The following is a 22581-nucleotide window of genomic DNA, read 5'->3' as shown; positions in this document are numbered from 1 at the left end:
AGAATTGAGACGAGGACATTCTGTACAGCAGGAGGCATCATACACGACGAAAATAAAATAAATACCAGTGCCGTCAGCAGAAGATCAGAACAAATTAGAATGTCTCTCTGAATAACCTAATGCATCTCTTACCTATAAACTTGGAAATAAAAAAATAACATAAAATAGTTATCGTTAACATTAACATTAATAATCCCGTCCCGTTCCAACGCGGCATAATTGGCGCGTATATTTGCAGTGGCTGGCCCCTCACACCACCCACCCACCCTAAACACAACTCAGTCCCAACAGCCATGAGGGCAAAGTTTCACATCACATCCAGTACAATTTAAAATATAGATTTGACAGTAATGCAGGCAGTCTGGATCACACCCACATGAGCTGGATCAGGAAAGGAAATGCACTGAGAATGGTCTCACTTGACAAAAAAAAAAAAAAAAAAACTAATAGCAAATAGCTACTGTAGACGGTATGCAATTATGCAATGTAATGCAATAGACTGTAGGCAACGCAAACCCCCAACCCTTACATTCAAATGCCCATTTAGAAGTCTTCAAGGGGGTGAAGTGATTTGACTTGTATTAGATCTTAACAAATACAAGCCATCAAGGATAAGATATGGACACCGGAATCCCCCCCCTTACCAAGACCACTTAAAGCCCAGCCTCTTTTGAAACATTATACCCCCTCCTCACTAGAGTGGTGGTCTCCACTCTCCAGTGCAGCCCATCCTGGGCTAGACAGTCATAATGTGCATGAGGGAGTAATTGAAACGTGTGTGTGTGTGTGTGTGTGTGTGTGTGTGTGTGTGTGTGTGTGTGTGTGTGTGTGTGTGTGTGTGTGTGTGTGTGTGTGTGCGTGTGTGTGTGTGTCTTCCTTCCCTCTCTCCACCCTCCTTGATCACCGTGGCAACAGGGCTGGGTCCGACGCCTGCGCCGGATTGGCTGTGTCGGTCTGGGCCTCCGAAGGGTGGGTGGGGGTGGAGTTGTGGTCAGAGGTTAGAAGTGTCTGATTGGCCCTCGCCTTCTGGCAGATCTCGGCATAGCTTGGCTTCTTGGACTCCTGGGCCAATCAGAGCAAGAGGTTGAGGGGTCAGTGTCACGCCTTGCTAGGTCCCCCACACATGTTAATGGCTTCATCTCAATCAGCATTACTAACGCTTTAGTGCACAAAAAAAAGAGCATGTCTACTCAGAGGACATGCTCCTGGAAGCAAAATGGAGGAAGCAAAATATAAATGTCACAACTGCGCTTTGCACACACACACACACACACACACACACACACACACACACACACACACACACACACACACACAGTAAATGGTGCATTTATATAGCGCCTATATCAAGGCGCTTTACAGAGATTGTGCATTACATTCACCCAATCACATACAGATGCCGGAGGAAACCATTCAAGGCACCAACCGAGCGACACTAACTCCTCTGGGGTAGCCCACAGGGTTCGAACTGGGAACCTTGTGGTTGCCATCCGGCCACTCTACCGCTTTTGTAAATCACAGAATGATGCTTTAACCTTTGCGTTCATATGAAATATCCAAGACGATTACGGTTTTATGGAAGATGTTTCTGAACATATTGCTAGTTTGACCACTTCAAATGATTCTAATCTTAAAATAACAACCAAAAATATAGCCTAAATACAAGCTCTCGATTCTAAGACATGCTTCCATAGCAGAAATGCTGCTGGCTTCTGCGATCAATCTGGAGTGGTCATCTTAATGATTTGGGTTATACAATAGTTTCATGCATTGTTCTAAATTAAATTAAACTGTTAAATATTGCCAACACATCATTGTTCTCTAAACATTAAAAGGCAAGTGATATTCCTTTGTTAAAATAAGTGTTAAATAACTACATATTCTCCTAGTTATGTGTGTTCAGGGCTCGACAGTGCGACTAGGTACTCGCATTTGCGACTAAAAATATCACCGTGCGACTTGTAAAATTAAATTTGTTGCACAGGTGCGACTACAGGATTTGACCATTCAATCGTGATAAAGACAAGTCTCTGTCTACAGCAAGTGCACATTCTATAGTCGAGGTTCTATACCTAAATTTATATTTCTGAACGGCGGTGTCGTTCGCCAAAAAGAGAAGACCTACAAGCTAACAACGTGTCGAGGCTCAATGCGGTGTTCACTTGAAGATCTGTCCCCTTTGCTCCCACCGCCCCTCCCCTCACTGTGTTGCTGCTCCGTGCTCTTCCCTGTCACTGCTTTCTGTCTGTCAGCAGCGGCAGTCAGAAAATAAGTCAGAGCGGGATAGCATTAGCATGATAGCACAGAGTCAGAAGGAATTGCTTGGACCGAGTGCAGTACTTTCATCCGACGGAGCATTGGTCTGAACGACAACCTACCTCCTCCCTCACCCTAACCCTAACCTCCCCCGGGGCAGACACCTAAACCTAACCGCAACCCTCTCCCGACCCGCAGCAATGCTCTGTCGGATGATAGTATGCCTCCCATGCCTCCCGCTTGGACCCCGACACGGCGACACGTTATTTGCAAAGTCTCTTTGTAATGCTCAAAGTTCAAACGTAACTTACTTTTAACCAAACGCGGGTGAAACAGCGTGCACGCGCGCGCACACACACACATGGAGTGGACGGATTGATTTATAAAAAACAAAACTTGCTTAGCGTTTGCTTACAAAAGCGTGTGCCCAGCATAAATGATAATGCGAATGACCGAACTGGCTGGATTACCGTATTAATATCAGTCAGTCAGTCAAAGCCAAGGAGAATGTTACAATACTAATTCACCATCGAGCAGCCTCTGCACTGAATGTCACACTAACATGATAGAAAACAGAAGGATAAAAACGGATAGCCTGTCTATCCATCCATGAGCAACATATTATCTATCTAGCTCTGGTCCATAGCTCTAATTTGTTGCACGTATTAGAGGTATGGAACAGAGCTACTATCGATCTATCTACAAAGTATTAGCATAAAACAAATTGATTATATAGATTATATGAAAACAAACATAACAGTGATATCATGATGAATATCACTATTTTGTGATAATTGCTGAAAATATTACATATTACATATTATTTTCCACCCCTACCTCATATCACTTCATTAAAGAAAAATCAGTAGACAAAATGTAGACATTTCTAAAGCACAGCTCAAGACATACTTCTACACTCTTGCTTTTAGTTGAGCTTTTCTCACTGTACTACTATTATTTTAATGTTTTATGCCTTTGCTTTGTTTTTGTTCTCTGAGCTGCATTTCATGTCATGAAAGGTGCTATACAAATAAAGTTCAATTATTATTCACATAACAGCAGATCAACACAACACACTGACACACTAGGGTGCTATTTACACGAGGATGGTGTTCATATAAAACGTCAAAATAAAGTATCGTTTGCTGCTGTCATTTAGACGAGAACCGTGATCTCAGGAGGTGAAAACGCAACGAAGTGAAACCGCCTCCCAGAGTGGAAATCTTTGAGAACACCGTTTCCTATGGTCTCCATATAAACAGGCAAAACGGTGAATCCGCAAAACTTATGACATCATGGCTCACATTGGCTCACAGCGCATATGTTTATTACATTGATGCAGAGCAATATCATTATGATATAATGGAGTTCCTGAACAAGCCTCCCTCCTCGCCTACAAAGTGATGCTCATCAGCGATGTTGAATGTAAAACCATGATGTAAATAAAAAGCCTTGTGATAGACGGCAGCCGCGGCAGCAGCGTTCATTTAATAAATATATATCATCCCGTGGCGCGCCCAGAGCAGTGTTGCGCCGCTTGCGTCTTCTTCTTGTACGTGGGTGACCTGTCTATTTGGCAGCCCGTTATCGCCACCTAGCGACAGTATAGCATAATAGCACATTATATCATAACGTGTGCGTTCTCGTGTAAAGGATAAGAAAAAATTAGAACGCAACGGGACTTTGACGTGTTATATGGAGATGGTCGCCGTCTAAAAGAGGCCTAGAACTACTGCAGTCTTTAGGGCTGATGAACTGTCTCACCGTGATTGGTCCATTCTCCTCGGCCAGCTGAGCAGGCTTGGTCAGAGGTGACGATGGCACGTGTCCGTCTGTCGCCTCCACTCTCTCTTTAACACACCTGTGGAGACGGGACAGCCATAGTGTAAACCATCACATAATACTGTAGCTATTTTATACCATAGCTACAGCTCGCAGCTGTCCAAAAACAAAATCTTCTCGTCTGGGGGTTTGAGAACCACATTGGCAGAAATAAAACCCCCATGAAAGCTGTTTGCGTTCCTCTGATACTCACTGTGGCGGTGCCTCTGTGGGGACGGGGGTCTTCTCCTGTGGCGCTGTGAGCGGCTCAAAGCCTCGCCAGGTGTCAGCCGCCGCTCTGCCGGCAGCGCTGTGTGTGACCGAACCCTGGAAAGGAAGATTAACACTTCTAATGCCGCTCATGCTGTGTGAGCGTGTGTGCCGTTAACTCAAGGCTGGAGCTACCCAGTGGAACGGCCTGGAAACGGCGTGCTGAATTGACATTGAATTTGAGGTCATTTGAATGTTTTACAAGGCCCTGGTCACTGGAAAAGGTTCCGGTATAAGATGGGTGGCATTGTTCATTAGTTATAGTTCAAATAGCCGATCTACAAGCTCACGACATGTCAATGTAGATCAGCAAGTTGAACTGTTTCAAAACGCTTTTCCAAACAGTAAAATATGGCTAATAGGTTTAGGGATGAGGGGTAAGGTGGTGTGCAAGATTGGGCAACGTAACTAGGGGGGGGGGGGGGGTACTGTATGTGTATGTGAGTGGAGGAGAGGAGAGGAGAGGATCCCAGTACCTGGTTCTCCTTGTTGTTGCCATGTGCTAGTGGTAGAGCTCTGGGTGCGAGTGGAGGGAAGCTGCTGAGCCCCAGTTCAATGGTCGGGGTGGTCGGTCGAGGGGGCGACTGGGACGTCTTCTGTAGGGATGGGAAAAAATTTAACTGTTTTTAGTGGGCGCGACAACGCAAACGTAAAAGAAAAAGCTCAACAGAATCCAAGTATAGTCAGTCGCGGGCGTGTGCACGAAACAAGCACGCGTGCGACACTTCCACAGCGTAAATACACTTGCATTGTCGCCCCTCGACTTCTCCGCGAGTAGAGATAAAAAGACGTGGGTCTCATTGAAAATGAAATACTAGGTGTGTTAATCGCTGTCCGCTTGAAAGGACCTTTACTGTGGCAAAAATAATTGACATTAACGATATTGTGATAATCAAAATACTTAAACTGATACTTTTGTTAACCACGTGAATCCCCAGCATCCCTATTCTGGGGGAACAATCGCCAAAAATAGCCGATCTACAAGCTCGGCTATTTTTGGCGAATAGATTTGGAGTGAAGCAAAATGCATACCAAAATAATGAGCTCTTTACAGGTTTGGTTTATCAAGTATAGAGGGTTTAAGTGGGACTGAATTTGCAGCTTAACAAAAGCTAATTAATCCTAGTGTAGGACAGGTCAATATTACGATAAATCTAAATCTCTGCGATACTATTATTTTTTTGTATCACTCCAAACCTTTTTGGCCATGCACCCCCCCGTTACCTCCCGACCTAGCTGACTATTCTGCATATGCTTGCCATAATATGTTAATATATTTAAAATAAAACCATAGCACCACCATTAGCCCGCCTAGAAGGCACTCACGCACCACAAGGAGTGCACGCACCAGTTTGGGGAACCACTGATCTGAACGATAATAACGATTATCCCTAGTCTTCTGCAAAACATGCACATGGAAATATTTTTTATATACCGGTAATTGTATAATTTATATATAGCAGCTGAGATACGTAGACCAACTTCACAGCGAAAACGTACTATTATGGGGACAGTACAATAAAAGAGATTTATATATATATATATATATATATATATATATAATAGCAAAAGTAGCAGATCCACAAACAATCTTTTTGCTACTTTTGATGCTTTTGTGTGACGCTGTGGTACAAACAAGTAGGGCGTAAATGTATGAAAAAAGTAAAAAAACACAAAAAGTCAGAATTATTATTTGTGATCGTGTCAGCGTACACTTGCTTTGTACTCCGACCTCCTGTCGTCTCTCCTCCTCTGGCCGAAGTTGCCTCTCCTTCAGAAAGGAAAAAAAAAACAGGTGGTGAAATGTTTATAATTACTTTTCCAGACCGCAAAATGGGTTCTTTAAGACCTGAGGTCGATTTGGCGAATGACTTTTCAATCAGTAGTTGTCAAACACTGTTGCGTGCCAAAGAGGGGGTTCTGGGGACCAGGGGTCCCCAGAAGAGAAGATTTCTGCAAAATGATTCAACATTCTTCAAACACTTCTTTAAACATATATATTATATATAAAAGGTAAGATGTACAAGCTCACAGAGTGGCACGAACTGATGCTTGCACTTGTACATCTGCTACTTTTTGAATAGCCAACGTATAAAATCTAAAATGACACGCAGATGCTCTCCCACATGACTAGGTCATTTCTTACCTTCCTCTCTCCGTGCTGGGGAAGGCCTCCGTCCTATTGTTGTACTCGGCTCTCCCGCCGCCTCTGCCCTCGCGCCGCATGTTGCCTCGTGCCCACGACCTGTCCAGCTGGGGAGGGGTCCCGAGGGCACGGGTCGCCGGGCCGCCCTCGGAGCAGGGGGAGGAGGGGTGGGAGGGCTCGCTGAGCGGGAGCGACGCCTGCTCCGTGGTGGCCGGGGGTCGCTTTTTGGAACCTCTGCAGGGACGAGTTGAGCCTCGTTAAACATAACAAGGAGTTGGTCATAACGAAATGGTAACTAGTGAAAGACTAGAGTACAGGATGAGGTACGTACCGGATTCTTGGGGTATTTGGTGCTTGGTGCTGTTTGAATTTGGGCCCCTTTTGGACGCCATTCGTAAAGTCCTTCAGAAACGGCGCCATCTGCCGATGAGAAAATGGTCAATGCATGCAAGCAGCAAAGTAAAAAAGGTCACACTCGTGTGCCGTTGATGAGTTGACCTGCTGCATGCACCCACCGTCAATCAACTACAATACATGATGTCACAGTCATTTATTTTGCCATTGACTTGGCCTAAAAAGTTTAGGCGGAATAGTTTGGAGCGGTTAGCACCGCTCAGAAACATAACATGGGCAAGGTTGTGATAACCCAATGGGTTACATGGGCTGCAGTCCAGGGTCCCAGCCACCAGGGGGCCCCTGGTGGAGCAGGAATTCAATACAGAGAATAAAATAAATTAGCCCTTCACTAAACGCCACCCCAATAGCGATTGTCCAATGCCAATCCAGCAACCGTTGCCAAGGATGGCAAGCTTTCGTCATGACATAGCTGTGTTATTTTGCATGGCTGTGTTGTTGAACACATACACAGCTTGCCTTAACATCAGGAAATTACACGACTGACCAACCCAGTTGATGTCAAAAATAATAATAACCGTAGTCTTACATGAAGCATTACATGAAATCTCCTGTCGGACGTCGTAAGTTGATTTAGTTGGATACTGATGCTCCCTCTAACATTACCTCGTATTTCTAGTTTCTTGAAATAATGTCATGCACATTAGTCCAGTGCATAGCCTACTGCAGGCCTGTGACATTGCTCTATTTTACCATGATGCCAACTGTACATACTTTCCACCTTTTTTCTTATATTGGTTTTTATCATGTTTTGACAAAATAATTAAATGTTTTTCATGCCAATAAAGCTCATTTGAATTGAATTGAATATAAACGGAGCTAGGCAAGCCACCAGAATATACCCTGCATATAAAACAGGCTAGCTGGCCGCTTTAACCCAGGCTATAGTTTCTTGGTCCTTGTGAGGTGACAGCCAACGGGAGAGTTAATACTGAATGAAAAAAATTGTATAGCCGCACACTCACAGCTGCCAATGCATAAGGTTTAACGAGGACACAGAGAAACCAAGGTTTCAGACGGATAATACTGCCTTCTTCAGGGAAGGTTTACCCTGAAGAAGGCAGTATTGTCAGTCCGAAACGTGTCCTCATTAAATCATATGCATTGGCAGCTATGAGTGTGCGGCTATACAATTCTTTCATTCCCTGGTTGGTTATAGCCAGGTTCCAGACGAATCTGGTTGGCCGTCACCATTTCACCATGACTATATCTGTTCCATGTTGGAATTTAACAATAGCACGTATCAGATCCGCTCTAGTGATTTTGTTAAGGCTCAAGGTTCCTCAGGCTCAGACAGAGTTGGGCAAGACAGCTTTTTCTGTCAATGGCCCAACCTCGTGGAACGAACTTCAAAATAACTAAAAAACTGAGTTCACTGCCATCCTTCTGTCAGTTCAAACTAAGGAATGCTCCAGAACATTTTTCACCGTGATTGCTCCCGCTTTATTTGATTTATTTTACTGGTTGTTCTGCATTTAAGTTCCTTTGTAATTGTATCCTGATTTATAATGTTGTGTTGATTGACTGTATTTGTGAATTGCCCTGAACTGTATTTCCGAGACTAAATAAAGGTGATGATGATGATTTGGGCCGTGAAGTCCTTCCACAACTGGGAGGGGCCAGACTTAACACATTCTGACCGGGCACCCATTTTGGTGTTGGCATCATGTTATGCTTTAGCTATTGAAAAATAGCAGATCTACAAGCTCATATCGCGCCACCGAGTGGCGCGATACGAGCTTGTAGGTCTGCTATTTTTAAAAAATCGAAGAGCGACTGACATTTCTAGAATCTGATCTCAAGTCAGAATGGGTTCATCAGACCAGTGTGTGTCTGGCGGAAACCTCGTATGAATCTGATCTCAGGTCAGAATGGGTTAATCTGCCTGGGGCAATATGCATGTCAAAGGCAGATGAACAGCTGGCTATACGCAAGGCTACGACTGCACAGGAGCAGCCTCCTCGTGTTTGTGGGGAAAACTCACCAGAGCAGGATCCGGGTACCCCGTCATGGCCGTCGACCACGCCTGATTGGTCAGATCGTAAAGGTGTACCGCCGCTGGCAGTTGGGCGTGGGAGCCGTGTTGCGGATACGAGGGCGGAGCAAAGAAAGGGCTGAAGGCCTGCTGCGGGCCGCCGGCGGGGGAGGAGGCGGAGTCCAGCGGCGGCGGGGCGGTGTAGCTGCTCTTGGGGGCGTAGGCCGAGGTGACCGTCATGGTCTTGCACTTGATCCTCGCCAGGATGGGCTTTCCCTGGAACAGACGCACCTCCTCGCGCAGGTATTTGTAGGCCTAAAAAGTTCGTCGCACAAAAACAGCAAAGATGGCGTGCATTACAATTACAACAGTCGTTTTAGTTTCTTTTAGCATTTTTATCCCATTCTGACCTGAGATCAGATTCATACGAGGTTTCCACTGGACACACACTGGTCTGATGAACCCATTCTGACCTGAGATCAGATTCTAAAAAATGTCATTCGTTCTTCGATTTTTCAAAAAATAGCAGACCTACAAGCTCGTATCGCGCCACTCGGTGGCGCGATATGAGCTTGTAGATCTGCTGTTTTTCAATAGATAAAGCATAACAAGATGCTGACACCAAAATGGGTGCCCGGTCAGAATGGGTTATTCAACGATTTCGCAACACGTTTTTTTTTTTTTTTTTTTTCGCCCAGTGTCAATTATCTAATGTAATCCTGGGCGTTACGCTCCCTCTGTCAACCTGGGGAGAGCAACGGACTGACCTCATGATTCCTTCTATGCGTGAGGAGTCCACACCGCTTCATTTCACTTGACAGTGGGGAGTTTCCCCGGTTGGACATAGCGTGCGTGTGGAAGGAACACGTTATTCCAACCAGATTTTTCAGTCTACTTCTTGTAGATCGGCAATTATTTAAATATTTTTATACATGAGAAATGAGACATTGTGCACAATGAGTACTTTCTACTTATCAATCGTTGAGTACGCTCCGGCTCTCCTTCAGTCTCTTATATGCAAATCCAACAATAACCACGTTATCAAAACACTTAACAAAGCTCCTTTAAAACAGGTTGATGGGTTCATATATATCTTCTTCCCAAAAGCACTTTCAAACTAGGAAGGGTATGGCCTGGTCAGCCTGCAATGACATGCATACAATCTGGTCATCCCAGCTTAGTAAGAGGTTCAAAGTAAAAAATATTTAGGACTCTACTCTATGGCTCCGAGACATAGAGTAGAATAGAATAGTTTCTTTGACTCTACAGTAGAGTAGAGTCAAATAAATTAGAGAAACGGCTGGATGGCACTTACACCCGCCTTCAAATGAGAGCGCAAAATCTCTCTTGGAAGAGCCACCCATCGACTTCTCTAATATACGGCAACCTTCCCCGTGTTTCTTCACTAGTCCGATCCAGAAGAACACAGTTTGCCGGCCACTGCTATAGAGCTGATCTTGAGGTTATATCTTCCCTTCTTCTCTGGAGTCCTGCCTCAAAGCAGACCAGAGGTAGAAAACTGTCGTCCCCTGATGTCATCGCTATAGGGACACAGGCATCACTAAGCAGGAACTGGGGATGGCAATGAAGGACCGGGAAGTCTGGCGTGGCATTGTGAAATCCATGATCTCGACCACGGGCGAAAAACAATGATGATGACTTTCTACTTTTGGTACTCCAAGTACATTTTGATACCAATACTTTTGTACATTTAACCCAAGTACATTTTGAATTCAGGACTTCTACATGTACCGGAGTGCAGTATTGATGCTTTTATTTAAGTAAAACAATTGAGTACTTTTTCCACCACCGTACATTACCTGCTGTGCGTCCGCCTCAGACTGAAAGGTGACGAACCAGTTGTCGTTCCTCACACACTCACAGGACAGGAACTTAGGCTGGTTCTCCCCTTCAAACAACGCCTTCACCTCCTGGAGAAAGGAGCCACGTTCGCTTATTTCCACATCTCATTCTGGAGTGAAGCTTTTTAACAGCATGCAATACATCAAGGGTTCCCAAACCTTTCATGATGCGACACCCCCAAAATAATCATATTTGAAATGGGCACCCCTGCCCCCCCCCCCCCCCCCCCCCCAGCCTGACACGGCACTTGATATGGTGAAAATACTACAAGCTCGCAGTGCCTCGCGGTCGCATTGCGAGCTGGTAGCTCTACTATATTCACAAAATGTGCCTCTCTCTTTGGTAATACTTGCCAGTAGTTTGTCGATTTGTTTTGACGCAATAATTTCATTTTAGAGGTATTAAAAAAAGGTCTAAAATGGTCCTTAAATTGTCACATTAGAAACGTGTAGATAACCTAGTGGTTTCTTTATTGGCGAGTGAGAAAACAATGTTGCACATCATCGAATCATCATCTAGGGACATCCCAAAACATTCTGCGGATCCCCACTGCAGGAATCACTGCAATAAATAAGTGTGAGAGAGATGCCTAGCCTGGTTAATAAACCAGACCGAATCAGCCGTTGGCAAAAATAAATTGCCTGCCGGCGGATTTCGGTCTGGAGAGGCTCAATTGTACGCCCATTTCCTACACCAGAGAATGTGGGCGGCCAATCGGGACACGGTATGCAATATGGGCGGGCTTTGGTACAGTGACTTTCAATGCTTGAGACCTTTTGCGTCAAAGAGAAAATGTTTCCCTGGAAATTAAATCCAAGCTGAGCCTCCCCAGACTAATATCCCGCGGTCCGTGCGATATTAGTCTGGTTTATTAACCAGGCTAAGAGAGACCCAGACAGACAGACAGACAGACAGACAGACGCAATTAAAAATATTCCTAACAAGATGTGTGTGTTGTGTCCTTGCCTCAGGAGGGGTGCATTCTGGGATCTCACGGAGGATAACGATGCAGCGGCTCTGATTGGGCCGTATCTTCTGTCCACACGGAGACACCTGGACCTGTGGCAGGGCTGCGGGCCAATGAGAACACGGGACAGGGTCAATGTGACGCATCAGGTATGTCATCGTGACATGGATTAACCCATTCTGACCTGAGATCAGATTCATAACGAGGTTTCCACTGGACACACACTGGTCTGATGAACCCATTCTGACCTGAGATCAGATTCTAAAAATGTCAGTCGTTCTTCGATTTTTCAAAAAATAGCAGACCTACAAGCTCATATCGCGCCACTCGGTGGCGCGATATGAGCTTGTAGATCTGCTATTTTTCAATAGCTAAAGCATAACATGATGCTGACACCAAAATGGGTGCCCGTTCAGAATGGGTTAAAGCAAAATAAAATCCCACGGCTGAAACGGTGTGCACCCACACACTACTAGCGCCGCTATGGCGATTATTATGTTTAACCCATTCTGGGCGGGGTTCCCTATTTGTACCTTACCCCCTCAGGCCGGGAACCCATATTTGGGTTCTGTACAGTATGTACAGTATTCAAAAATGTAAAAATTTTGATTCTGCTATATCAATATTTGAAGTTTTTCAGAAACCTTAGGTCAGGATTTAGAGGCGTTTTTAGAATCGGCCTTAGGCCTGAATGGGTTAAGTCATATTGTTCCTGCCGTTACATGCTGCCAATCAGGTGAAGAAATCACAGACTGAGGCTTTAACATTTTGCTTTTATATGAAATATGTGAGACCATAGGGTTTTATGGAAGATGCGTCTCTACACATAATGGTAGTTTGACCACTTGGAATGCTCTAACCGTAAAATAGGCAAAAGTAGTCTATGAACACGTTTTGGGTTTGCACATCTGCTACGGTGTTCGGTGCGCCACCATTGAATGACAAAATATAAATGACACTCAGGCAGTAGTGCTGCTACTGCCTGTCAGAAATGGCTCACATTTGAGAATGTCGGAGATGAGATCCTGATCCGTGGTGACCTTCTTGATGTGGTCGAGGTTGGCCAAGGTGACGATGGGAAGGTATCGGTCGCCGTCCATCTGGGACACCAGGTAAAGGTCGTTGGCCAGGGTCTCGCTGTGGGACAGAGTCACACAATAAACAATGGATTACATGGATTAAATCTCATGACATGAAAAGTTTGGTTAGGCGGAGGCCACATCCTAATCTGCGATCTGTGGAAACATTGTGAAAGGAGCCTGTGCGCGCACACACGCACACGCACACACACACACACACACACACACACACACACACAAACACACACACAAACACTAGCGCTGTGTTTCATAAACAAGCTGTACACAAGATGTAAAATAATGATACAGCCAGCCAGTTTGAAAGAAATTGCAAATTGAGGCTTTAACCTTTGCTTTTATGGAATATCCAAGATTGTTAGTGTTTTCTGGAAGATTTAATCTATTCTATTCTAATCTTAAAATAACTAATAACAAGCTGGTAGATAGCCTGTTTTCGGTCAATGACATGATTCAAATTACTCAAATCAGTCGTGGCGACTGAGAATTTTATCCATGCAATCATGGATAAAAACAAAAAAAGAGAAATGAGTTCTGATTACAATTTCAGTTCCTCGGACGTCTGTAATCTGGAGAGAAAAGTACACAAAAAAATAAGGTGTTCAAGACTGATCACTGATCATGGAGAACTGGAGCAGCAAAGTGCTGCTTATAGCATAAAAAATGTCATGGTTGTTTGCAGCAATCTCGTGAAACACCATCATCGATCTTCAGTCTTCACACACTCAACACTGCATTCCCTCGAGTACACCGCACTACACATGTGCGGTCGGTCGCATAAACTGTTCCGAGATACACAGACATATGCACAATGCACATGAATACATTCCTTGAATTAGGATACATAGAGATGAAGGAGATGCTGACATCTGGACTACCTACCGAGTCAGGCAGGACTCCAACATGCTCTTCAGCTGCTCTTGCATCGCATCTGAGGTCAAGAGGAAAACCAATTTAAAGCATTAAGACCTGAGGCCGATTCTACAAAATGTCTAACTCCTTCTTTTTATAGGAGTGGTTCTCAAACCTTTTCATGTCAACAACCCCCAAAATTATATGTATTTGGCCGCCAAACCCCCAACTCAAAATATTATGTTCCAGGGACAAGCAAAGATTTGAGTTAAAAATGTGCACAAACTCCCCGAGGCGGGGGTTGGCGATAGGGCCTTTCTGTGTGGAGTTTGCATGTTCTCCCCGTAGATACCCTCACAAAAACATGCCGTAATCCTGGTCTCTAAAACTACCTCCCCCTGGCCAGCCGGGGCGCCTGATGGAGGGGAAAGGAACTGGTCGGAATAACGTGTCCCTTCCACGCGCTACGTCCGGCCGGGGAAATTCCCCTCTGTCAGGTGAAAAGAAGCAGCTTGGACTCCTCATGCATAGAAGGAGGCATGAGGTCAGTCCGCTGCCCCCCCAGGTTGGCAGAGGAAGTATTACAGTATTAGGAAGGATTACATTAGATAATTGGCACTGGGTGAAAAAGAAAACTGGGTTACAAAATCGTGGGATAAAATTTTTAGATAAAAAAAATTGCACAAATGTTCATGATAAAAAAAAAGCAGATCTACAAGTTCATAGCGCGGCAGGAAGTGACGCGCTATGAGCTTGTATATCTGCTATTTTTTAATAGCCAAAGTATAAACCAATGTGCTATATAGCTCAAATCTAAAATGACACAGAATGTGTTTTAATGGCTTAAGCTTATGCAGTAATAGGTCCACTGCAATGCTGGCACTAGCACTAAAGAACAGGAAAAAAACCCACTTTAGATTATATTGGCGATACTCAACCACGTTTAGTGGTATATTCAACGTTCTCGTTTGAATATATTTTTTGTTATATATATATATATATATGTTTTGCTCCCGATTCCGATAATTAGATTTTGAGTATCTGCCGATACCGATTTTTCCTGACCCGATATTTATATCTCTATAGAACACTTTGCCATATCACAATATCGAAAATCACAAACAATATCCAGACAAATATCACGATATGGATATAATAATGAAAATGACGTGATCGGAACCCGATCAGGTATTTACAGGTATTTACACTACCTGTGAGAGGCGTGTCGGGGGGCTGGCCGTTAACCACAGGGGGTTGATATTCCACAGCGGTGGGATCATCTGGCACCACCAGGCCCATGTTCTCCAGCACATATTTAGCTTCATAACCTACAGAACCCAGACACAGAGCAGGACGAGTCGTCACAACCAGGAATGTGCAAATTGCCCCCTCAAGCATCCTTCTTCTCAGAACTGGCAGCTAATTAGCTTGTTAAGCAGAATGCATCGTCCCCATAAAAAGCAGGGAAAGAGACACTCGCCGGTCTTTCTACAGTATTGGTTCACGGAGGACTTTGTGTGTGTGGTGACACAGGACACAACATCATTGAATACCTTTCAAGAACGATGCCGAGTAATCTAAGGTTTAGTGCAGCAACTACTCAACATTTACTGCCCTTTAAATCTAAAAGAAAATAGAAATTAGTAGAAAGACTACGTTACCAACACCTACCCTCTTGACTGGTCAGAATGCCGTCCATGTCCAGCCAAGATTGTGGGCTGTCAGGGGGGACATCCAAGTTTAAGGTGTGGCTGGGCCATACCTCAGCATTGGGATTAAGGCCAGGGACAGCGGACGGTTCCTCCTGAAATGACGACAAACATATATAGTAGGGCAAGGGTCTTCAACAGGGGGTCCGGGACGCATAGGAGGTCCTCAGAGTTACTACAGGGAGGGGGGGGGGGGGTCTTTGTGTGATAGGAACTTTTCTTAAATTAACCACTATGTGCTCTAGAGTCGCATGCGGCTCTAGAGCACACCCCTAATGGCTGTTGCAGACCCGCCTGTTGCAGACCCCTGGTGTAGAGGGATGAAAGAGCAGACCCAAACCTTCTAAGTTAGTAGTCTGAATCAGTAATCTTAATCTGAGATTATTTCATTTACATGTGGTCTCATTATGGAACACTGACTATCACCAAAATGAAAACATGGCACTTCATGTGGAAAAAGGTTGCAGACCCCTAATCTAGACTACGAACGTGGGAACTTTGGAAAATTCCTTTAGACCCAAAATATGGGTGTAAACAGCTTAGTGAATGGGGCCCAATCAAACTACTTTTAGTGGTCACAGTGTTCCTTTTAACAGTGAAATAAAGCTAAACTAAATCAAATTCTCTTAACTCAAAACTGTCACTGTACATGAGCTAAACGTAAGATAAACAGTGTCATATTTCAGAAGACCTTTTCATTAGGGCTGTCCCGATCCGACCACGTGATCGGAAATCGGAGGGCCGATCACGTGATTTTCAAATCGGATCGGGAGTAATAACAAACGTGATCAGGAGGACATCCCTACTTTTCATGGTGTCTGGCTACAGTATTTACTACATTTACTACAGTATGTTGTCTGAGCTGTCCCTCAAACATTAATACAAATGGACACGCGCACACGCACACTAGGGCTGTGCGATATGACGATATATATATCGTATTTTCAATAGAAAATGTCTATCACGAAAAATAAGCTATATCGTTTATATCGCCGTTTCGCTTTACGCTTTATGTTTCGGACGGCACCTTTCGGATGTCTTCTCTATTCATATATATATATATATATATATATATATATAAGGCCAACACGACCACAACACAAGCCGAGGAGCTTGCCCCTAAAAGAGGGGCAACGTCTTCCATTGTATGGATATGGAATATTATATGGATTGTATGGATATGTATGGAAGTGGTTTGGATTACATGAAGGGAGATGATGGCTGACGAGATTCAGAGCGGTGTACCTTGGGCACGTTCGTTAATACCACACCGGAGCGCACTCATCTATCAGTTTGCATTGCACAGTGCGCCCAGTGCGCTATTTCCGAACGCACCCTAAAGTAACCGGCCATTCACTGTTATAAATGCAGGTTTCATGTTGGTTTCACACACGCGCACACACACACACACACACACACACACACACACACACACACGCACACACACACACACACACACACACACACACAGTTACTTACGGCCTGTGGGTATTCCATGTGCCAGTCCCAGACGCAGGGCCCCTGAGGCATGACGGTGCTGAAAGGGTACGCTCCGAGGAGAGCCATGGACGGCTGGAGCTCCGACACCGCCGGGGGGATCTGCTCCACGGCGCCCTCCGCCTCGCCGTCCCCCTGCCCCAGGTCAGGGCTGTGACATCACCACAGTTATGTCAGATCAATCATTTTGCATAACAACATCGTTCAAACCTTTCTTTTTTTTTACCCATTTAGGCCCGACGTCAAAATACGTTAGCTCTGAAAGAATAAATATTCAAAGATCTGTGCCGCATTTTTACGAATTTTCAAAAATAGCAGACCTACAAGCTCGTAGCGCGCCACTCGGTGGCGCACTATGAGCTTGTAGATCTGCTATTTTTCAATAGCTAAACTTGCTATTGAAAAATAGCAGATCTTCAAGCTCATAGTGCGCTAAAGTATAACATCATGCTTAGTTAAAACACCAAAACGGGTTCCCGTCCAGAATGTGTTTTTAATGGCGGAAAGAGCAGATCTACAAGCTCACAACACGTAGCAGACTAGCAGTGTCTGTGAGCTTCTAGATTGGCTTCATAAGCGCGGTGAGCTTTTAGATCGGCTATGTGCAGTACATTTTTAGTATGGAATGATATGTGCCTATTTTGGCCATAGTACATTACATTATTGTATCAGTCACTTCTTTGTATTTTTAAGTTATTTGTCATATGTGGCCCATGCAATGTTTGTTTACAAGTCCTAAAAGCCAAACGTATTTTTCAATGTTCAAAGGAAAAAAACTAAATCGTTATTTCTATGACAATAATTAATCAAGTAAGAGTTCATGATGGTGGTGACAGCCAGTGGTGTAAACTAAAGTAACTAAATACATTCATTTAAGTACAATTTTGAGGTATATGTACATAGTATTTCAAATGTTCTATACCACAACATATCCGTCCAAATATTGTACTTTTACTTCACTACATTTATTTGAAAGCTTTAGCTACTAGTTACTTTGTAAATTTTAATTATTATTATTACAAAAACAACCACTTCAGCCCCATATACATTTCGGCCATTTGAAAACAGACGCATTGTGATCTTGTAGATCTGACATGTTCAACAGATCATTATACATTTGATCAACATTATACAACTTGAAACGGGACATTCTGCATAATGAGTACTTTTACTTTTGGTACTTTAAGCCAATACTTTTGTACTTTTACTCAAGCACATTTTGAATTGCAAACTTTCACTTGAAACAGAGTATTGCTATATTGCAGTATCGATACTGTTACTTAACCCATTCTGGACGGGAACCCCTTTTGGTGTTTGCTATTAACTCAATGTCTGCCAAGGACTTAATTAACTGCTTTTTTATCAAGCATTATGTTATACTTTAGCTATTGAAAAATAGCAGATCTACAAGCTCGTAGCGCGCCACCGAGTGGCGCGCTACGAGCTTGTAGGTCTGCTATTTTTGAAAAATAAATGGGTTAAGTAACAAAAAAACAAGTACTTTTATCCACACACACACACACACTGGTGACAGGCCTACCTGAGATCCTCCAGGTCCGTGCTCTGGGCCCAGGCCCTGCAGTCTGCCTCCAGCTTGATCCAGGAGTTGGGGTACAGGTGGGAGAGAGCCGAGTCCGCCTCGTCTCCCAGGAGCTCCGAGACCATCTCCCGCATGCCTCCTTCCCTCTCTCCCTCCTCGGCTCGGCTCCTGGCCTCGGCGTGGATCTCGTAGGACGGAGTCGATGCGTAGACGTCGATCTGATCGGGGTCCACCTCCGCCGCCGCCGCCAACGCCACCGCCACCGCCAGGTCGCGGTTCCTATCCGCGGCCGCCGGGGATTCGTAACATCCGTCGCCGTGGCGGCCGAAGGTGCCGGCGGTCGCCATGTCAGCGTTGCCGTCGGCTTGTGTCACAACAACACTGTGCAGCTCGGCGCTTTCGCTCGGCGCGCCGACACCCGAGTTGCGGGGGGTTTCTGAACTATGTGAGGCATGCGGTACGGGGGTCGTCTGCTCAAATAACACGTGCACTGCTTTCTCCGTACTATTCTGGGCGTCGCCGTTTCCACGTAACTCCTCTCCTCCGGGCCGAGGGGAATCATCAGCAGGGCACTGCAGACTGACGTCAAGGAGGTCAGGCTGAGGAGAGTTAAGAGCGGAGGTCGATGACTGAGGCCCTTCGGCGAATGTGTGAGGACTCGACGACGTGTCCACTTTGAGGTCAGATTCCTGCACGTCACACTCCAAAGGTGATGACGACGAGTCACCGGGGTCAAACTGAGCACCCGGCTTGACCTCTGGGGCTTTCTCCTGGCAGGCATTCGTTGCTTCCTCTGGGACATTTTCCATGGTCATCATCACCGGGGTCAAACACCCATCTTGACCCTCTGTGACTTTGCATGTGAAGAGGGAAGTGGGACAAGAAGAGAAGGAGGGGGGCTTCGCTACCTCGCCTTCGGTGCTGCAAGGTTCCGTAGGCGAGCCGTGGGTGGAATCCACAAAGTCACGACTGCTCTCGTGGTCTTCGGAGCGCACGGTAAGTCGAGAGGACAGTCCCACGTCAGGAGAGAGTGTCACGTCATCGCCGTTCGCTTGTGGGACATCAAGACCGATTTCGAGCTCTTCGGTTTGAATTTGACCGGCTTCACCTACGGTGCTGCAAGGCTCTGTGGGCGGGTGGTGGCTGGAATCCGCGGAAACGTGACAAACTGTGTCTTTGCAGCACAAAGAGGGGCAACTGCTCTCGCTGGTCGTTTCCTTGCCCACCTCCGTGTGGAGCTGAGAGGAGAGTCCAGGGCCAGGAGAGAGAGTCACAGCAGCACTCGTTTGTGGGAGATCCTGAATGAGCTCTGTCGCGGCCTCGTCCCTGCCCGTTTGTTCAATGGGAGCGATATCACATCCGTCATTCTCGGCAGGCTCTGCCTCATTCTCATCGTTTTCAACACTACAGAGAACATCACAGACGCCGTGATGTCGGTTGCCGCAGTCGACGCCACTCTCATAGGGCTCAGTCGCTGAAACTTTGGATTCCTGGTTATGTTTCGCGGGACTCACTTTAAACATGGGATCGTTCGAATTCAGATCTAGTCTCCACAGCGCGTCTGGACTACTCCGGCCAGGGTTGACATCCGTGACATCAGAGAGAGGCGTGGTGCTGTAGTCGGGGGAGGGGACGAGTTCGACGGGTGGCGAGGACGCCTCCGATGTCGCCGAAAGCGAGGACACCTCCGTCAGGGTCGTCTCTGCCGTGCTGCCGAGACACGCGTTGTCGTCCTCCGCGCCGTCGTCTCCAAACGGCTCTCTGCCGATATTCACGGAGAAAGCGTGGCTCCGCGGCCGCCGGTTCTGCGCGTGCCGCTTCACGGCATAGTCGGTTTCACAAAGGCCGTCGTCGGAGTGAGCGGACTCGGACGGCGGGACCTCGGTCTCCTGATCCGGTGTGTAGTCGTCTTGCTTCTTCTGGGAGGCGTCTGGCGTCTTCTCTTCGCCGCCGGAGCCTCTCTCCTCCTCCACAGCCGCTCTCCGGTCGCGTGAGCGTCCTCCCGGCTCCTCCGAGTACACGTCTCTCTGGAGCAGGGCCTCCGTGAGCGCACATTCCTCCGTGACCATCTCCTCTTCCACACTCTCTGCCTCCTCCGGCGTCGGCGGCGCCCTCTCGCCTACTCCCGCATTCTCGCGCACGTTATTCTCTCCTGCACGTAAACCTTTGCCGGGTCGCGTCGTCAGTGGCTCCGCTGTGCCGGGGGTCGACGACACTTCGTCGACACTTTCCGTGTCCGGCGTCTGCAAAGGCTGGCGTGTGGAATCACCAGAGGCTCGAATGGACGTCCGCAGACCCTCGCCTCTACAACGGTCACCGGACGCAGGCGGCAGGTCACGCCCGGGGTCGACCAGCTGTGGAGAAACAACAGGCTGAGGTGAGAATGCATGCTGTGCAGAACATAATTCAACAGTGACCAACGGTTCAGCTGTGCTCCAGTTGAACAAAGTTGGCTCGCCCGAGTTCGACGGGCTGTTATTTACCGATTCTACAACGGCGTGTGATTTGTCGGAGACTGTGGATTCTAGGGTGTGCGACGCGCCGGGGAGCAGGCGCTCTGCTGAGCGGGACAGGTCAGCTGACTGCTCGGGCTCAAGGTCATCGGCATCGATGGAGCAGATGCTGTAGAAGCTCAGCGTCTCCGCAGCCCCGAAGCCCCGGCCCAGCACTGCCCCGACCACGTCATCTACCTCCTCCGCCTTGTGTCCGGCAGCTCCGGGGGGGGAATCCCGCTCCGCTCCGTGTGGGCGGCGTGCGCCGCCGCTGGCCACAGGTGGCTGCGTGTCCGTCACTCTGTCGTCACCGAGAGCAGGCATCCCCCAGCCTGCCGGCTCCTCTCGCACGGTGCCTTCCGGGAGCCGGTTGAACCAGGACGCCTTCAGCGCCGCGTTCTGGATGATCTTCTGCTTGACGGGGCCACGCGACGACCGCTCCATGTAGGGAGACCTCTCGTAGCCGGCCTCGGCAGCCGGTGTCATGGCCGCCTCCCCCGTGTCTGTGTTTGTGTGTACGCCGGCGGGGTCGATGTCCGATTTGACAAGATTAGCCCGCGCCGCCGCCGGCTCCTCCGCGTGCCCGCTCCCCGGCGGAACATCCCCCTTGCTCCACGTGGTGTGGCTGTCACCGGCGGCCACAGCGAGCCGCGACGGCTTCTTCAAGTGTGCTGCTGCCTCCTCCTCCTCCTCCTCCTCCTTCTTCTTCCCTTCCACAGGCTCGGGTCGCCGTGGCCCCATCCGCTCAGCCACTCGGCACACGTGTTGAGCATGCTGCCTGTGCTTCTCTCTCACGGCCGTCCCCTCAGGGAGGGAAGACTGTAGCAGGCCGGTCGTCTCGCTCGGTATCCCGGGGCTCAGCTCCTTGCTATAGCAGCACCCCATCTTTCTTCAGCCCTGACCGGGACTTCAATTTAACAACGTAAAAAAACACACCAAAAACACACCTAGTAGTAGTCACACACGTTTTCCCCCTAAACACAGCAAAAGACACAAAACAACAGTTGAGCAGCTCCTCTCCCTCGCTCAGCTACTCACAGAAAGAGAAAAGACCCCCAGCCCCCCCCCCCCCTTCCTCTGGTTTTGCCCCCTCCCCTCCCTTCCCATTCCCCTCCAGTCATTCGCTCTGCCCCCTCCCCTGCCCAGAATAGCACATGTGAGGGAGCTCAGATGGCCCTGCCACTCAAGAGAGCGCTCCAGACACGACTTGGGGGAATGTGTGTGTGTGTGTGTGTGTGTGTGTGTGTGTGTGTGTGTGTGTGTTACATTGTGTATCATTGTCTGTGGGAGGCCTAGTTGGGCTATTATCAGAGATGGGTCAGCCACATGGCCACGCAGGCAGCCGTCCAATCCCAATCCACACTCCTCCTCTTTGCTCCCTCGGACGGACCCTCCCCCTTGTTCTACATTCCATCCCACCATCCCCACTTCCCGTCCGCCCCCCCTCCCCCCCCCCCCCTGTTCTCCCATTTTCTTGCCCTTCCTCCCCACTGTCACCTTCCGCTTTCTCTTCCATCAGCTTGGCCACCCATGACCACTTCTGCCCGAACCCCCGACCCCCCCTCCTCTGTTTCTCCCACTCTCTCTCTCTCTCTCTCTCTCTATCTGTCCCTCTCTCTCTCTCTCTGTCCCTCTCTCTCTCTCTCTCTCTCTCTATCTGTCCCTCTCTCTCTCTCTCTCTA

At 47.2% G+C, this 22581-nt stretch overlaps 1 protein-coding gene across 3 annotated transcripts; it reads right to left on the bottom strand.

Annotated features, from left to right (window-relative positions):
* Nucleotides 1-274: 274 nt before the first annotated feature.
* LOC310867930 (uncharacterized protein) lies at nucleotides 275-21402 on the bottom strand. Of its 3 annotated transcripts, none has more exons than XM_083778100.1 (17): nucleotides 20891-21402; nucleotides 18408-20761; nucleotides 16850-17018; nucleotides 15333-15465; nucleotides 14873-14989; nucleotides 13692-13740; nucleotides 12713-12849; nucleotides 11712-11815; nucleotides 10703-10813; nucleotides 8892-9197; nucleotides 6825-6913; nucleotides 6494-6727; nucleotides 6061-6118; nucleotides 4824-4943; nucleotides 4292-4404; nucleotides 4021-4117; nucleotides 275-1062 (listed from the first exon to the last, which is right to left on the bottom strand). In XM_083778100.1, exons 1-17 carry the CDS (start codon nucleotides 21383-21385, stop codon nucleotides 901-903), a joined length of 4848 nt encoding a protein of 1615 aa, XP_083634226.1. In that variant the 5' UTR covers nucleotides 21386-21402; the 3' UTR covers nucleotides 275-900. The 3 variants fall into 3 exon arrangements, with proteins under 3 accessions (XP_083634226.1, XP_083634228.1, XP_083634227.1); XM_083778102.1 differs by having other exon boundaries at nucleotides 4824-4940; XM_083778101.1 differs by having other exon boundaries at nucleotides 15333-15462.
* Between the last annotated feature and the right edge of the window lie 1179 nt (nucleotides 21403-22581).

This window comes from Protomyctophum parallelum (assembly GCF_964188405.1).
Source record: "Protomyctophum parallelum genome assembly, chromosome: 12".
NCBI classification, from domain to species: Eukaryota; Metazoa; Chordata; class Actinopteri; order Myctophiformes; family Myctophidae; genus Protomyctophum; species Protomyctophum parallelum.
The sequence above is the reverse complement of the archived record's forward strand: the minus strand, read 5'-3'. Positions and strand labels throughout refer to the sequence as shown.

Excerpts from the sequence above, each read along its gene's own strand:
- LOC310867930 (XM_083778100.1), bottom strand. The coding sequence starts at position 21,385 with ATGACACCGGCTGCCGAGGCCGGCTACGAGAGGTCTCCCTACATGGAG. Across the intron at positions 14,990-15,332 it reads CATTCTGACCAGTCAAGAGG|GTTATGAAGCTAAATATGTG; the intron begins GTAGGTGTTGGT and ends TGGGTTCTGTAG. Across the intron at positions 11,816-12,712 it reads CATCTCCGACATTCTCAAAT|CCCTGCCACAGGTCCAGGTG; the intron begins GTGAGCCATTTC and ends ATTGGCCCGCAG.